The sequence below is a fragment of the Diorhabda carinulata genome, chromosome 3 (assembly GCF_026250575.1).
Source record: "Diorhabda carinulata isolate Delta chromosome 3, icDioCari1.1, whole genome shotgun sequence".
NCBI lineage: Eukaryota > Metazoa > Arthropoda > Insecta > Coleoptera > Chrysomelidae > Diorhabda > Diorhabda carinulata.
In genome coordinates, this window is record NC_079462.1 from 26,818,930 (window position 1) to 26,837,316 (window position 18,387).

Consider the following 18,387-nt stretch of genomic DNA (forward strand, 5'->3'; position numbering starts at 1 on the left):
ATATTATAAAGCACTTCATGCTCTGGCTGCCCATAGCTCTTTCAATAGCGTTGTATACTTCATTTTATTAGTAATGGTTACTAATAAGATACTTCGTTGATCTTCCTCACCACAAGCTTAAAATAATTTTCTTATGGAACTAGCTCTCCTCCTGTATCATCTTTCTCTTTTTTGTTTGTCTTGCGTATAGAATTCCTACAACCTCCGCAGTCTAAATAACATAACCTCACCTTGATTTTTTATTTTTTCCTTTATATTAATTCGAAACCTTACAGTATAATATACTATCTATCTACTACTTTCATTGACTGATATACTGAGTAAAAACGAGGCTGTGCGAGCATCGAAGATGCTGAACAATTAGGACGTCCAAAAGAGGCGTTTATTCTAGAAAAATTATAGGTATTTGGAAGACATCAATGGTTTTTATAATACAACAAAGCGCCTTTCCACGCGTTTCTCCGCGATGGAACAGAAGCAAAAATAATTGATGGTTAAGAACACTTTTCAGGCAGAATTTTAGCGTCAATATATGAACAAGAATGGAACCTAAAATTACCCCGAAATACTTGATTCAAAATAGATTTATATGACCGGCGAAAGCTGTCAAAAGTGAGCGAAAATAATAAACAGCTACTGAAATTTATATTGTTGGTTCTTTTAATGGAGGAAATCTAGAAACGATCCCAAATGCAGAATAAAAAAATGCACAAATCGATAGAAACGATAATTGTCATTCAATGGATCATATCTACTTTAACGCTGCTCCTTCCACCACATTCTCTAAATAATGTTTCCTAACCACTGTCTGTTCCAAGAAAAGAAAGATCAATCAAATTAGCTAGTCATCATCGAAGCAGAAACCTCTTAGTTGCCCAATTAATATTTGTTCTGTAAAAATAGTATAGGATGGCTGTAAGCTCGACAGCTCTTGAGATCTGCTTTGATTTCTATAGCTTCTGCATGGCTTTCATTTTTCGATTTCTTTCCTCCCTGACTCGTTACAGTCTCTCCCCCATGATGTTCACCTCCCTTTATCCTTGCAATTTTTAATGATTGTTTCCTTTTCATTCAAATAACAGAAAATAAAGAGAAAGTAGAAATGACATTCTTTTATTTTTCAATATTTTTCGCTTTTAGGTATTTTTGAAGTCAAGGATCCCCTTCAAAATGGAAGTATAAAATTGAACCTAAGTGAGGTAATATAATGATAATACTAAATCTGTATTGAGACCACTAATTTTTCTATTTTCCTTTCCAGTGGCTAAAATCATCTTTAACATGTTGAAAAATGAAAAAAATTGACCATAATAATGTAAATGTTTCAATGTACAGCTAGATATATTTCATAAAAGATTAATTTTATTAAAATAAATTATTTTATGTTAAATTTACTTGTTTCATTTTTGTCCCAGCATCGAATAAGGAGAAGAGATCTGTTAAAAAAATAATTATAGTCTTTAAAAAAGTTTTATTGATATTGAATCTCCCTGTAAAATGAAATACGATATAAAACGACACTCGTCACATCAATAATCCTAATATGCAGGATTGCAGGTACAGGGATCGGGGGGTGCTGGTGGTTTACAAGCAATATTATCGTCACCATTATATACATCTCCATAGGAATTTCTCAGAAAATTGACATGTCCTTGAAGGTTTCTTATCCTCATCTGAGCATCTTCAAAGTTTTCATTCAAATTATTGATTTGCGCTTGCATCTTCTGCCTGATCTCATCTCTGTCTTTTTGTGCCGTCTTGGCGAGAGCCCTGCTTTGAGCTAACTGACGTTCCAAATCACAGATCTGTTTCTGCATAGATCTAGAATCGATCCGATAAATTAAATATCCGTTGTTCAGAATATAAACTATTTACCTTCTGACGATTTCGCATCGATCTTTGATTCTGGAAACTTGCCTGGCGGTTTCTTCACGAAGGGATTCCAATTGAGATTCTAATTGTATGATTTCATGCAACCGTTCCTCTGCCAACTTTTCATATTCGTCACTTTTCTCGGTAAGCTTCTCTAAATCTGTCAAAAGACTACTGTTCAATTCCTGAACCTCAGCCAAACGCTCCTCCAATTCTTTTACTTTCGCTTCTAATACTGCTTTAGCGTCTTCACCAAACTGCTGGTCACTTCTAACTTCATCTATTTGATTGGTCATTGCCGCGATTTTATCCTGTTAAATAAAAACGTACAGATAAATTCAGTGCTAATCAAAAATATATTCAAAGAACAACTGACATTGTTTCATATTTGCTTGTTAAAATATTTGCCATCCGATTATTGCAGATAGGCGTATAGGTAAGGTAGGTCTATTTAAGATTGGTATTTCGTATTTTCTTTTTGACATTTACACTGTTGTACTGAATACACTGGTTTACCTTCAGTTTCTGAAAAAGTGGTGGTGTAGTGGTGGTGTAAACAATGTGTTCAGTATGATTATCACCAACGGTTCCAGAAATTACAACTAAATTAAGACTGTTGTGCCTGCTTGTTATAGTAATGAAAACTTCATAATTGGTAGTGAACGAGAAAAGGAAGTGCTGATGAAATTAAAATAGACAATGTGTTGAAAAGTGGGAAACTTAATGGAGATGTGCTATATTTTTGCATTTGGAGCAGAAAATCTAATTTCTCTGTGTAATTTGCAATATAATCGCATTAAAGACATTAAAAATCAAACTTATTAACAACGTTAAAGGAAAGACTACATGGGATATGGCAAAAGAACTTTGTAAATATCCCAGTGAATAAATACATGGTCGGTCTGTTCATGATATGTATTAGATTTGAAATAAATAAATAATTAAAAACTGCAGAAGAAACTATGAATAGTTTGGAAGAAATTAACATAGAAGATTTTTTATTAATTAGTGACCAGCAGGCACTATTTATGCAGCAAAAAATCTACGGATCTAATCTTCCATCTAAGGATGGAACATTTAGTTATTGTACACATTTTTTCCAGTTATCTACTATTGACCTTTTGGTAGGCAATTCACGAAACTGATTTTATGTTATTAAAGTCTGAGTATAAAAGTGTCGGTTTGGATTTCAATCCAAATAAAATTGTAGTAGATTTTTAACAGTCAATCCATATTTTGTCGCGAGCAGTCTAGCAAGAATTATAAGTGAATGGATGTCGCTTTCATCGTGCACATGCTTGGTTTCTCAAAACACAAAATCTTTGATTGAACCGTGACTTTATAACTAAGAAAGTGAGACAGGCAGACGACTTAAGCATACCTTTGATCTGACTATGATATTGGTAAAATTCAACTTCAGCAGATAAGACTTCCGGAATACTATTCAGTGGAAAACTATATACCAGAAGACGTCAATTTGAGCAAAGTGCAACGATAGCATTGAAAGAACGTCCAACTTACATTTTCATACTCCATACTTTAACGTATGATAGTTTTTTGAATAATTAAAATAATTTAGAACTGGAACTTTTATAAAGCTGGAAATTTTAATAGAAATAATTGTAGATCTTGCAATACGCCCAAAAATACTACGTGCTAACATAAACCGCTACAACTTAGGCGAACTTCCGTACATCTAACTTTCTTTAACTTTCACTCCTTATCAAATGACTAATCATCAGCGGGCGGGCGTAGCGTTGAAGTTTGTGGCAGAGATTAGTAGCGTCCAATTTATAGCATCCCTCATAGGTAAACAAAACTCTTTTCAGATTAGCCCCACTTTAGCGTCCAATTTATGAACGCCCTTAATATTAACAATATTTCAAGAATTAGAAGGAGAGTAATACTTCTTCAAAAAGATGTAGAAAATATCATAATTTGAAGAAAAACTACAAAATGATACCTTGTACATTTGCAACTCTCTAGCTATAGATTCATTATTCCTTTCTGCTAGAAGATGCATTTGTTGAGCTTCCTGAAGTTTCATCTGCGTCGACTTTAAAATATCTGGAAGTGGCATTAGCTCTTGAAGTTTTTCTTGGAATTGATTCTTGACACGTTGAATTTCCAAATTAACTTGTTCGCTTATTCTTTGGTTCTCAATTTCCATCAAATCTATTTGTCTTCGTTGTTCCTCAACTTGCTGTTGAGCTTCCAAATACTAAAATAAACGTTAGAGTAATAATTCCAGTTAAATTATAAAACGTGAAATAAACGAAAAACGATTCTGATCTATCATATTTTTAGGTTTAGAGTAGAAAGCTAGTTACACTAAGTGTACCACAGCCTTATCTCAATACACACGATCTTTAAATGTGATCTGAAGACTTCTCCTGCTGTATCTTAATCGAATTTGCAGCGATCCACGAATTTTCACAATAACAGCTTCTGAAATTGTCCGTAGTGGATCCATTGTGGCATCAGGTGGCTTAGTTACAGGGGAAAGGACTATAACTTAACCACTTGAACGATTATCTAGTCTCGTTATAATATTATGTATATTTTTGATCATGATAAGACAATAATAACATTCTTTCAATAAATGTACAAATGTAACTTCACAGATGGATTCCACTTAACGCTGGTAAAGTAAAACGGTTTAGATGCAAGCGGAAGTTAAAAGTGAAACTAGGTTGGTAAAGACGCACTCACTGTATGGAATAATTATTTGAAATGGTTAGGGGTTAGATCCAATTTAAAGTGGATTCACAGTGCATTTTTGGGATAATTGGCTGTACTTCCACTGCAAAAATTGCGGGATTCTAAATAGTAACTTGTTTCGTGTTATTCTTTGAATTGCTGGCAAGTTTTGATGACCATAAGTGGGCGTGACGCAGTAGTGTATAGTGACATCACATATAAAGGTTGTCTGAAAAGTTTCCGATTTTCAGCCTGAAGATGCCGGCACTTATTTCCGCATACGTAAAAAAATTCTCTCTAAAATTTCAGTCATTTTGGACTTTACTTTCTGTTTGAAATATTTGTTTTTGAAAGACAAGACGCCTACATATATGAAAAGGTGCTAGACACAATTACGAACTAATCAAAAGAACGTATTTGTCATATACTGACTGAAGAAATATGCATTCGTAAACTACCCTTGCGTTTGGTGTCGCTTTTGAACACTTTGAACCAAGAGCGCATTTGAATGAACATTTTTCAGATTTTGAACAGATTGAAGTGAAATGAGTCGGAATTTTTTTGTTCCATTCGTAATTATAGAAGAAACCACTACACTCCTGAAACGAAAAATAGACGGTTTCATCGGCCGGAAAAGTGATGGCGACCGTTCTTTGGAATAGTCATGAGATTGTGTGCATCTTTGAAGAATTAAAAAAAATAATTTGAGAGTATCCCGCATCATTGCATGATAAGGCATTTCCATCAGGAAAACGCACTTTCTCACACCGGTTATCGCCATGGCTAGAATTCACGAATTGCACTTGGTTGACCACCCGCTGAATCCACCAGATCTAGTCACCAGCGACTTATTCCTTTTGCCTAGCCTAAATTTACTTGCAGAAGAGAGAAATTTTCATCAGATAAGAACATTATCGCATACGTGAACGCCTATTTTGAGGAGGAAGCGCAACTAACTTTTGGTAGGGTTAAAAAGGTTGGACTAGGTCGACTACAGCGAACCGCACGTTTGTTAAACTATGCTGTGACATACTATGTACTCTTTATTTCAAATATCTATTAAGTTTACAACCCTACAATAATTTTGACCTAACAGATTATGGTGAATTCTTTCACCATAACCCTAAGGAAGTTTGTTCAACAGCAAGAACATGATCACTCTCTAATTTCTGGGGGAATTTTGATAGGTATGATGCTTTATGAGCTAGTTGTAATAGTAATAAGGTTAGATAGGAACGTTTTCTTTTACCCTGTTTCTATAATCGTCTAGTTGTGATTGTTGATCTTCGACGAGTAATCTCAGTTCTTCTAGTTCATCTTGTGCTTCTCTAAATCTTTGTTTGGCCACAGTTAATTGTTGTTCGAGTTCAATGACTTGTTCTTTGGATATTTGCTGGAAAAATATATGTAAAATGACTATCTCATTCAAAAAATACGCTACCTATCTTCTTCTGGAAAACGAACCTTTGGATCTTTGAGAGTTCCTTTTAATCTTTTTATTTCAAGTTCGAGATCTCTCGCTTGTTTTTCAGCTTCTCTTTTGGCATCTTCTGCTAGCTTCGTTTTCTCTTTCAATTTCTCATTTTCAGTCCTTAAGCCGGCTACTTCCGTCAATTTGTTCTTAAAATCATCTTGCAATCTGTTATATTGTTCTCTCAATTCTCTCAATTGGGATTCACATGGCTACAAGAAGAAATAAAATATTCAATAATCTCAAATGTGTTATCATTTTTCAAATGCAATCATTTCTACTATTATTTCGGCTGTAGCATATTTTATCCAGTTTTCAAACAAAGTAGTTCATTTTAGATGTTATGTACTTACTGGTCCGCACGGAGGAAAACAAGGAGATGCCGGACATGGAGAACCGGGGCAAGGTTGTAATGGACAGGGAGACGGTGGACAAGGAGAAACGGGACAAGGTGAGTATCCGCAAGGTGGCATTGCACATAACATTTTCTTGTGATGTTCGAGGTGTTCTCGTTCTTTCTGAACTGCTAATAATTCCTGATGCATTTCTTTTACTTCGGATTCCATGTCGTACAACTGCTTTTCCTAAAAAGAAAAAAAAATGTTAGAATTTCATTTTCAATACTCTAACGATTCTTACCAAAAATTGTGTATTTTCTGAATACTCTTGTAGGCGAGATTCAATCTCAGCCGGACAAATACCTCGTCCTTTTCCACACGGCATACCTACTCCCGGTCCTGATTTCGTCTTAGATCGTGAAGAATCCTGAAAAAATATTTGTTGATATACGAAATATGAGGGAAAAAGAATTATCAAAATATTTAGTACATCAAGAAGCGAATAATGGAACGAAACATAAAGATTCCATTAAATAAAACAGTAGTAAATTGAAATAAGAGTTGGAAAACTATGAACAGTAACACAGTACTCAATTTTTTTAAATGCATACCTTTAGTAGTGTTAAATGTTTTTTAGATAACAAGCTGAATGTTTTAAACAAACTTTTCAATTTCCACTAAAAATTTTGGAAATTTTAAAAAAATATTCAACTTTAATGCATTATATTTTTTATTTCGACATTATATGTGATATTTTGATATTATTTTGAAGTATACTAATCAAATTTATGACAAATTGTGTCAAAATTGAATTCGCTACAGTTATTTTCATTGGTGCACGAAACTGAAGCCGTGATTTTTGTGAATATTTATTGGAAACTTGCTGTTTTGTACAAATGACGAATATAAATCTTATATAAGATGTGACATTTAATGATGACAGAGTTGGAATTGGACACTTGATGATCACTCATAACCATTCTTATTGTAAGTAGAGGCGCGTGACTCGAATTAGTGAAGATTACAGCCCACTAAAGATTTCTAATCTAAAATCCGTATTTGTTACCATACCATATGGTAATGAAAATTTATTATTGTAATTTTTAATTAATAAAAAAGAATTATAGTGTCATGGAAAATGTTACAGTATTTTAACAGTTCTGAACCAAGTAATGACTGAAAAGATGGATTTTTTTAAAGGGAATACCCTGCATATTAACATTATATTATAAATTCTTGAGATTAACTTTACTGTAAGATACTCTATAGACAATGAAGAGCAGTGGTCTGGGTCAATAGAACTGGTCTGAACACCAAAAGAATTACTCTTTCGAAGGTACAAACAGTAGTTGTACTAGTAAAATAAGTAATTGCAAATCTTCCACCTCTCCATATATTATTGGAAAACGTGGCGCGAAAACCTCGCCCAGAATGTTAAAAGAGTCACAGGGATAAACCGAATCCACCAACAACAAACGAATAAATACCGAAATAGCTTCGAGAGAAAATTTACCTCAAAATTAAGGTATAGAAGAAAATGGGAAAATAACACCTTAATAGAAATGAACAGACATTCCATAAAATGGTATACGGATAGCTCAAAAACAGTAGGCAGAACTGGAATAGAAGTGTACGTGTTCAGAACTAAACACTCGGTGAGCTTGCGCAATAAATATTTTTCAAGCAGGAATTGTGACAAGAAATTATCGCTAACAGAAGATTATCACCTTATCGCAAAGCTGGTTTGTGAAGTCTGAAGGAGTCAATTGAGCTAAAGAAGAAAAATAAATATGCTCCGAAACTAATCGGAGCGGACGGAAATGAAAGTGGAGACAGAGTTGCGAAAGTAGGGACGAATAAACTCTTTATAGGTCCTAATCCCTTTTGTGTAATTGGTCACAGGACAATAGAGGAAACACTAAAAACGAGGTAGATAGATAAACAACCGGTTAGTTGAAAAATCTACAGGAGTTGCGAGGCAAACTATAACTAAGGAAAATCTGTAGAATGTACAAACCTCGATACAGATTAGCTGTAAACACTGAGTTTCCTTAGTGCAACAGCAAGAAATGGGGACGCAATAGATAGTATAGGTCGCAGTGTACTTGACACCCCGAATCCAATACACTATATATTTAAACAAAATGAAATTATTATAAAATTGAGTGACAAACAGTGCATAGTATATGATTAAAACTGTTCCGTCAGCAAATATAAATCGGAGTCGAAACATTTATTTAGTTAACCCATCATTATCAACACAAAGAAAGACAAATTGTTAATTAAGAATCGTGTTGACTTCGCTCACAGAAGGACAATCCGACTCAATCTGCTTAAACGCGCAAATATACAAAGTAAACGAACGAGCAACCCAACACGCAGATAGCTTCCGCATGTATAGTTTTTCAATAAGTATATGCTAAATGCGTTCATCTGATATTTTAATAGTCTGTCTCTCTAATCTTAACCAGATGGTCATCCAGTACCATTTGATGAACTTTTTTAATGATATCGCTGATTCTCGCAGTTTGGACCATCCCGAATGCTCGCCGTCAATTAAGCTTATTCAACCACGTTCGAATCCAGATGCTCAAAGTGTCTAGCTCCTCTTCTATTTGCATAAGCGTTTTACATTTCAAAAACAAACATTTAATGACCGATCTATACTCAAATCAAACAGAAACTTCTTCTTCTTCTTCTTCAAATACCATACACTTTGCAGCATGTAGGTGTTGTTTTGTCTAATCTATTATCTGAACGAGGAAAAATTGTTGCCGCACCCTGAGTACCACACCAGTCTCTTATATTTCGTAGCCAGGAATGTTGTTTACGCCCTGGTCCTCTCCTTCTGTCATGTGTCCCAAATAAGATACTCTCCTCAGTACTTTTTCATTCGTCATGTGCTCGATCCATGGGATCCGTAGAAGTCTGTGCAACAGCCACATTTTTTCATTGCTTCTATTCTGTTTAAGGATCTCACTTTCAGGGACCACGTCTGTACACCATACAAAAGGATTGGCCAAACAGAAACTAATTAGTGACAATCCCTCAATATACCGATGATTGAATTAAATCTATAGAAGGAACAAGAACGATACCAATCATAAATTTAACGAAAAATAGCAAACATTAAGGAAGTAGTTGGAAGGAAAATTATTCCGGAATGGAGATAACTCGAATGAATTTGGTAGAATAGATTTATTCGTTTTCAATAAGTGTAATAAACTTCAATTGCACGTACCTTGGCATTATCACATTCACAATAATCTAGAGAGTCTCCAATAAGAGGTGGCATCGACATCGGTGGCATTGACATTGGTGGCATCGACATCGGTGGCATCGACATCGGTGATATCGGCATCGGTTGAGGCATCATCCCTGGCGAACCCAACTGTTGACCCATTTGTGGTTGATGGCACTCACAAGTATTTTGAGGAGGCATACCTCCAGGAAGTCCCATTCCCATTTGTGGCAGCACCATCCCTTGTTGCATTCCTTGATAAGGTAACATTCCTTGTTGCATTCCTTGTGATGGCTGCTGATATGCAGTAGTACCTTGCGCCGCCGAATTCAATGTTGAAGGAGCAAAATCTTCGAAGTCGACGTTACCGGTAGTCGGTTGAGGACAATCGCAAGGTGATTTTGGTGATTTGGGTGACGGTGATCTCTTTTTGCGTTCTGATTTGCATTTGTTTTTGTTGTCATCACAAATAAGAATTTTCGGCATTTGGTTCTCAGTCATTCCGCAAACAACTACTTTTGGTAAGACGTCTTCGTTATACCTGTTTATAATCAGATTTTATTTGAATTATGTATTATACAGACTATAGCACTACACTGCCAAATTTAAATAATATACGAAGTCTTCTCAGGTAAAGACCGCTTTAATCTGATGCCGCTAGCGTATATTTTAGTCCAGCTATAATAACGGGAACATTTTCATAACTCCCATTTTTTATCTCAAAATTTAAAATAATGAAATAACATATGATGAAAACCAGTTCATAAAAACAACCGAGAAAAGTATAAAATTTGTTTTACTTCATTCGAATGAGAGGTTTTTCATTATCCCGATATTGTGATTTCCACTTGTTTTCAATAAAATATTGGCTAGTAATAGAGGCTTATTGTATTTTCTTTTTTATTCCAAAACGTTCCATACTTTCTGAATTGTTCTCTTACATCATGAACATGAACGTAATAGGAAATTTACTAAACTTAGATAGATGCTCACCTCGCTGGTTTGAAAGAACCCAAATCCTCAAATAAGTTCGTCTGTGCAAGTAATTCTTGAATTCTTTTCGTCTTTTGTTCAAAAATAATCATTTGTTTCTTGAGTTCCAAATTTTTCCGTTCGAGCTCTTTCGCTTCGTCTTCTGTCATCGTTTCTTTTTTTGACAATTCCATTACTTGTAATTTCAACTCCGCTATTATTTTCGCTGTCTCTTTCGCTTGACATTCTGCATCTTCGAGCTCTTTCATTATCGCACTATCTACCGCCGGATTGTATTTGAATTCTGCTTCTATAAAGAGATGAATAAGTCAATTTTATGGAATTAGAGCGTTGTAAGCAATAATTTGTAGCAGAACAACATAATCAATGGTGCATAGTTCATAGTAGCGTTGTGGGCGACCGGGCCTTCTGATAGGGCCTTCGTGCCACACTTAACATTACCAAAGGCCGATATGCCCTTTGAGAAGTCGATCAGATGCTTTGGCTTGAACCTTTTGATATCATTAGGCAAAATGTGAGGCTAGCCCCAACCCAAGTAAAAAGTGAAGACCAATTCAATAGGCGCAATTGGGCAGCACTAGTAAAAAACAACATGCCATATTGGTGTGACGTAGAAAATTCGTGTTGTCCTTTTAAATTATCCTAAAAAAATTGCACAATACTTTGACCAGCTGGCTCACCAGATATTACTTCGTTAGATTGTTCCTTTGTGAATATTCGAAAGGATTAGTGTATACTACAGTTACTAACGATGTGGATAAATTAAAAACATAATTAAAGCACCTTGCCAATGTATTAGGTACACCAGAAATATTCAAGAAGCAAGCGCAAGAAATTTATTTAAAAGATGTACTCCTTTAATGAAAGAGGACAATTTTATTAACATCAACTGTATTTGATGATTATCAGTTCTTTCTGTTATAACAATTTGTTAGTCGTTTCTAAGTACCTACCACAAAAAATATTATCTCCGAATTAGTATAATGGAGGCCTTAACATCAATGAAACAATATACAGGGTGTGACTAATTAACTTTTTAAAAAATAGTACTACGTAACCAGGGGTGTCGCCAGGTTATGACTAGGGGGGGGGGGCAATAGGGCAATATTAAGAATGATAAAAAATATGAACGCCTGGTACAGTCAAGAGCGTTACAATTTGGAAGTCTTTGCCTCGATGACGATTGTAATAAGAACGGCTCTAATATTAATATAAATGTATAAAACTTCACAAGCCCTCGATGATTAAAATTATTTAGGTTTTTATTTATTATAGTTTTGTGTAGTGGCCAAACCATTAAGGCGATCTTCTGCGATGGTGCTTCTTAGAAAAGTTTTTAGTCTTCTGAGGCTGCTAAAGAATCGCTCTACTGTACAGGTCGTGCATGGTAAAGCGATCCAAATTTTTAATTCTTTTTCCGTTTCGGGAAAGAAAGATTTTGTTTCTTGTAGGACTTCAACAACTGTTAGATTTGTTAGATTAAGCCTATCGTGCCACAACTGCTGCCAAAGTTCGATTTCATTCTTTATTTGGTAAATCATAACACTGGGCAATAGATTTACAAGTTTTTTTTCAGATTTTCAGTTGTCATCTTTTGCATCTGCGCCGGATGTAAGTTAGATAATGCGACTGATTGCGTGTTTTCTTCAGAAAAACGTACTTCAAGTTTGGTATTACTAAAGACCTCTTCCAGTATTCTGAATGGCTTTCAGCTGGATGATTGCTTCTATGACGTAATACGTGGCATTGATGTAATGTCCTTCTCCAATCCGACCTTCTCTGCAACAACAGCAGCTTCCTTTATAATTTCGTCTGTCACTTTTTTAGGATTTCAACGGTGGTTTTTAATTAAAAGTAAAATCTTTTTAAAGTGTTCCGAGGCTTTGACCACGTCCAAAGCTACAGATTGGACACAAATTATACAAAATTAATGTGAATGCTGGTGAACGGCTGTCGTAGAAAGAAATGCAATGGACACACACCACACCTACCTACATATTTTTACACTAATCAATGGACTTGCATTTTTGCAAATCGTTGTACCCTTTGTGCCCTTGTACGTAACACTACAAACGATTTATACATGTCAAATTTCAATATCGCAGTTCAGTTATATTTTGAGATACATACTGCACAAAACATTATCGGGTACTGTATATTTTAGTATACAGAAGAGAATAAGTGATGAAAGTTTAATCCAAAATCCAACGTATTAGCAAATTAATGGAGCTCGCCGTTTTTCCACTCATCTTTGCTCTTTAATATTTCGCCTATTGCAAATAAATTATTTTTATTCCTGTACATTAATCATCGAACATGCAGCTCTACAAGCTCTTGTATCGATTCGGGGGTGCTTGGCTTTAGGCAGCGTTTTTGATGCTACCAGACGGCTCAATTTTTAATAAATAAATCTATTAATTCATCAATCATTCTACATAAAACCTTAATACATTTTATACTCATGAATCACACAAGCTATTAGCGAAATCCTCATAAAAAACTAGTTTTTGAATTTGAATAGAAAGGCAGAGGCAGAGTTTGTTTTATAATATTCATATAAGTAGTGATAAAAGAGGCGTGATATTTTAAAAAATTGGCGTAGTTTCTAATGCGTAATGAATTTCAATGAAATTTTCAATTTCATTATACAAAGATTAGAGCTGGTTGCCATTATATATATTTGAGATCATATATTGTTTCATAGAAAAATAAAAAAAAAGCTCAAAGTATAAGTATTTGGTGAATTTGAAATATTTTGCAAAAACATTTTCTTCAAATAAACGTTAGAAAATAGTAAGGCTACTGTGAAGATATTATCAATATTTTTTCTTAGTTTTTCGATATTTGAACGATATCTCTATCCATATTATTTATAATACGAAATGATACCTGATACCACAATAAATCAGAAATCGAACTTTCAGATCAAAAAATCTTATCTACGAGTTATCAAAATATATATTGAGAAACTTACTGTCGTCTTCCAGTTCAACAGCTTCCTAAAACAAAAATGTTGAGAATGTTGAAAAATTGATAGAATGATTTTCGTCACTTACATCCAAAGTTTCCATAAGTCTTCTATTTTCATCAGCGACTTGGGCTAACTCTTGAGAAGCTCTTTCTATCATTTTTTCAACTTCCCTCATCTCATCGTCCTCCTATTAAAAAACCAATCAAATTAAATTTCTTCTATTTTTTCGTACTTACATCGTCTGGGAATCCCGCGTATTCTTCGCCGTATTCTCCTTCGAATTCCTCGCCCATTTCGTTAATTTCCTCTTCTCTTTCTTCACAAACGTCTTTTAAAATATCATTCAATCGAACGTTTATTTGATCGATATCAGTACCTGGTGCTTCTTCTTTCTTATCAGTTATTTTATCGTCACTTTTTTCGAAATTTTGTACGACGTTCGGTTCTTCCTCTACGTTTTCTTCGACTCTTTCTAGTGTCGATAAACGGTAGTCAAAGTTTTCTGGTGAACTATATTCGTTTTGTGAGCTTTCTGAACTGCTATCAAAAGTATCTTTTATTGCTGGAGCGAATAGTTCATTCAAATGAAGTACTTCTTCTTCCAATAACTTAGGCTTTGTTTCAAATTTTGGAGCTGCTTCAACAGCTTTTTGGGGGTAAAGAACGGTCTGTCTGGATCTTGGTCTTCTCTGAGAAACCTTGAACAAAATATTTTTAACGTGATATGGTTGAAATAAAATTATTTTCAAGAAATGGTATGGTGTGATATTTATGATAATCCCCTCAAAATTTTACCAAGGATTATTATATTATACAAGGATATTGAAAATTATAGTCGAACAACTCTTATTCTTTACAATTATTGTTCATAATTTACATTACAAGCTTTTGCAGTATTCTCCATTTCTTTTTGTTCTGTATCTGTCTTTTGCATTCATGTACTCGTAGACTTTTCATATCCTGTACAATCTAATCTTCCTATCTACTTTTTGGTCTTCCTAGCATTATGTTTCGGCATATTATTATCTTTAGTTACACAAACAAAACAAAATAGCAGGAAATATTTTAAAGAAAGATAACCACCCATTGAAATTTCGAATACATATGGACAAGGAAGCTGAAGATTCGTAATTGGTTGTACGTTAAAGGAGTGAAAACAATAAATAGTTCTTACTGAATGAAGGTTAATTCAAGGCGCTCCACTGGTGAGACAATGAGGAACTCAGATCTTAAGGAATACAAAATGAAAACGAAGCAGTACTAGTTAACTTGTGGAGATAAAGGCGAATAGTGAAGAGATGGAATAAAAAGAGAAGAAGAGGTTTTTCCAATATTCTTACTTTTTATTTCAAAAAGACTTACCTGACCGATATTTCCAAAAGATTTTGTGGACTTTACAAAATTTCCCAAATGCAAATCCCTGATTAAATCGATAGATTCGTTTCTAAGTGTCTGCTTAAAATAACCATCAGCGTCTCCAATATGTCTGTACGAAGGTTTCTTAAGCAGCCTATTGTACGCTTGTAAAAAATGTACGTTTTTTTGAATCAAAGGATTACTAGGAATTTTCTTGTTGGTTCTAAGATCTGATTGAAAATCAGCGTCCCCCGAAAACTTTTGTAGGAGATTTTTTTCCGAAACTGATAATTTCTGTCTATTCTGAAAGAAATCAATTTTAAAATATTAGAATGTCATTTGTACGTCAAATCTGTTTTACCTTCATTTTAGCCATAATAATACGATTCTAAGTAGGTTCTTAGATGATTCCTTCGAAAGTGATTAATCTTCGTCAGCTAATGCGAGTGTAAAATATAAAATAAATACAATTAATATGTAAGGAAACATGTGATAAATGTAAAAATGGTCCAGGAAAAGTCAAAAGGTGGTTGTCAAGGAGTAAGATTTGACCCGTTGATTCAATCAATAGCATGAGCGATCTGACCAGTCATAATAATGTACAATTTTATTTGGAAAAGAATGAGAGAAAACATTTTTTCATTAATATTATTTATTACGATGACTATTATTATTAATTTTATGGTAATAATTGAAAGAAAAATGATGGAAACTAGTTTTAATGTTTTCAAACATACTCTCCACACATTTCGAATTTGAACCAAGTTTCAAAGCACTTTTTAGATTCCTAAAAAACATGCACTTTTAACGTAAAAAATCGTTCTTCTGATGCTGAAATTCGTTGACCATACTGCTTACATTGTCATGATGAAAAATGATTCGTCTCTTTTTTGACGTTTTCTGAATTAATCCAATTATTCTTGGCAACTTTTGCTGGACTTGGATATATCGAGAAATTCGAACATATTTGCTTCGGGGCCATGCGCGTAAATCTATAATTCGATATAATCTTTGATACGAACCCTCTTGGGTCATATTAATGGCCAATAATCCCTTAATCTCAAGAACTATTTTTTTAACCGGTTAAGCAAAACTGCTATTAGATACAATGACAGATTTTGAGCGACTTTCGAGAATTCCTCTAGATCTGCACTTAAACGATTTAAATGATTAAAAAAATATTTTTCTATATTGGTAGATGCTAACAGTATTTACTTACGTGTAGTTAACAGGTTGAATTAATTTTATAAAAAGAAATAAGCAGTTCCAAAGAAAAGCGCTAGAGGAAAATTTATCAAAAGCTTTAACGACCGGTTTCATAATCCCACCCTGACACTTTAACTAAAGGTTCCTTTAGACTAAAGGGCCTTTTGACTTAGTTGTGAAGTGATCCCATAATCGATTTGTAACGGTCTCTAAAGTAAAGACTTCTTAAAAGCTGGGTTTATGCAGTCAAAATTAACATATTAAATTTCTAGTTAAAAGACACTGAAATGGTAGTTATAGTTCATGCAGAAAATTAACAGTAAAGTTAGATTAAACTAAGATTTCGCCCACTATTAATTCCTTAATTTTGTGGCGATTTCCGACGTGTTGTTTTATTTTTATAACTGATATCAAAAAAATAGGGAAAAGCAATGTCTGGAAGTCAGCAATGTCCTTTAGACGATAGAGCACAGATAGACAGTGTCAGGAGCTTTCCACATTTGTATGACAAAAAAGGACCCATTTTACAAAAAGAAATAAGGAAACAAAATGCACTAATTTACTACATAAACCAAAATATTTACACCAAGAAACTTTTTTACTAGTTTAATGTTAATTTAGTTTTAATATTGGTCGCATAAACCAAGCTTAAGACGTTAAAAGGTTTCTACGTTAGAAAAAGAAACAAAATAGTGTGTGTTAAATAGTGTTTTATTTAGTCACTAACATTTCTTTTGTCTTGATCTTTGGTGGAGTGTAGTTGTGTTTTGTTTTTGCCAATTTAATTCTTCAATTCAATTTTTCATTTCAACAATTATTTTTAATTATAAGGATTAAAGGTTTCACATGATTGTTGCAATATTTTCAATTTCAATAATTTTTTTAGGTAGTAACAATTTCAGGAAAGAACAACTTAAGAAGCTGAAGAAATATGCAGATGTTTCTGAAATAAAGCAACAAAAAAAATTTCTGCAATGAAAACGTTAGAATCAAAATGGACCGATGGTATATTGATCTAGTTAAAGTTTATTTTCCTTTAGACACAGGCATGGAAAAATGCTGGAAGAGGATTCAACGCGAAAGTGACCGTACGAAGATTTAGCAACTCTAAGCTAAATACGACAAATTGCATACACCCACCCCTAAAATTACATAATACAATAAGATAACAATTTATTAATTGTGTGAATCATATTTGGTATTTTACCTATTTGTAGGTAGTTCTATTTCAATCAATTTGATTCAATGATACAGTAAATGTAGGCTTAGTTATTCAAAACTGTTCGAAAAATTCCAAATCGTCGATATAGTTTTCGTCTTCAGACAATACTTTCCTCTTCGAATAAGTTTGTGCTCGAACTTAATGTAGCACGATATCTAGTCATACCTTTCATGCCAAAGAGAAACAGTTCTATCTTTACCTTAAAGTTCGCTTTGAGAGAACATTTAGGCAAAATGGATGGCAATTATGAAACGAGCAACTTAATGGAAACTTTCAATTTAAAACTTCCTTTAAATGTACTATGAAACCGACCGTAACCTATAAATTTCTCTAATGAGCATTTATAGCAGTTATACTCACTTGGTTACTTTTAAGCTTATGGAAAATGATAATATCAACATATAATGTGGTTGAATATAAAAAAGTGCACTTAGTTACTTTTATCATACGCTACATAATAGCTGAGCTTATGGCAATTCAACAACACACATTTCCACTACACTCTTATAACTTGGAACGGAAATCCACTGGAACAGTCAAGTTTATAATTTATTTGAAACTTTTTATTAAAAAATAAACTGGTACATTGTATATTGATATTATTTATCATCATCACTAGCACTAGAGCCTTATAGGGGAACCTCGAACGCCATTTTTTCCAGTCTCTTACAAGGACCATCTAGGTCGCAGCACAAATATTTGAAGCAACTTCAGAGACCCTGTCCCTCCATCTTAGCCTTGGTCTCCTTTTGCCTGTTCTTTTTTTGGACACGCTGTTGTTGATGCATGCTACATGTCATTATCTAAGTCTGCCAATCTTGATTGTCGTTATTAGGTCTCTGTTTCCTAATCCTCTGTACAAGTTGTAGAGTTGAAAATTATATCTCCAGTCGGTATTTTCTTGGACAGCCCCTTAAATTTTTCTCAGTATTTTTCTCTCAAAGGTCGATAGTAACGTCTCATCCGTGTTTGTTAAAGTCAGCCATAGATTAAAATTGATGACATTGATTTCATTCC

At 34.0% G+C, this 18,387-nt stretch overlaps 2 protein-coding genes across 3 annotated transcripts in view; one reads left to right on the plus strand and one right to left on the minus strand.

The window, feature by feature from the left end:
* The window catches only part of LOC130891821 (calpain-C), a 47,496-nt gene extending 46,106 nt beyond the window's left edge, over nt 1–1,390 (plus strand). For both annotated transcript variants that reach the window (XM_057796834.1, XM_057796832.1), the window contains exons 10-11: nt 1,141–1,199; nt 1,262–1,390. In XM_057796834.1, the coding sequence (XP_057652817.1) occupies nt 1,141–1,199; nt 1,262–1,288 (86 nt within the window). In that variant the 3' untranslated portion in view covers nt 1,289–1,390. The remainder of the gene's footprint in view (nt 1–1,140; nt 1,200–1,261) is intronic.
* A 61-nt stretch (nt 1,391–1,451) lies between these two features.
* Nucleotides 1,452–15,917, minus strand: LOC130891820 (uncharacterized). Its single transcript, XM_057796831.1, has 14 exons — nt 15,304–15,917; nt 14,949–15,245; nt 13,823–14,284; nt 13,672–13,773; nt 13,590–13,614; nt 10,616–10,904; nt 9,623–10,163; nt 6,683–6,808; nt 6,397–6,627; nt 6,037–6,255; nt 5,822–5,965; nt 3,836–4,093; nt 1,876–2,183; nt 1,452–1,821 (listed from the first exon to the last, which is right to left on the minus strand). The coding sequence occupies exons 1-14, from the start codon at nt 15,316–15,318 to the stop codon at nt 1,539–1,541; spliced, it is 3,300 nt and encodes a 1,099-aa protein (XP_057652814.1). The 5' UTR covers nt 15,319–15,917; the 3' UTR covers nt 1,452–1,538.
* Between the last annotated feature and the right edge of the window lie 2,470 nt (nt 15,918–18,387).

Bases quoted from the DNA above. Each gene is read 5' to 3' on its own strand.
- LOC130891820 (XM_057796831.1), bottom strand. The intron at 13,774-13,822 runs GTAAGTACGAAA...GTTTTTTAATAG, and splicing joins ACGCGGGATTCCCAGACGAT to GAGGACGATGAGATGAGGGA. The intron at 10,905-13,589 runs GTAAGTTTCTCA...ATCTCTTTATAG, and splicing joins TGTTGAACTGGAAGACGACA to AAGCAGAATTCAAATACAAT.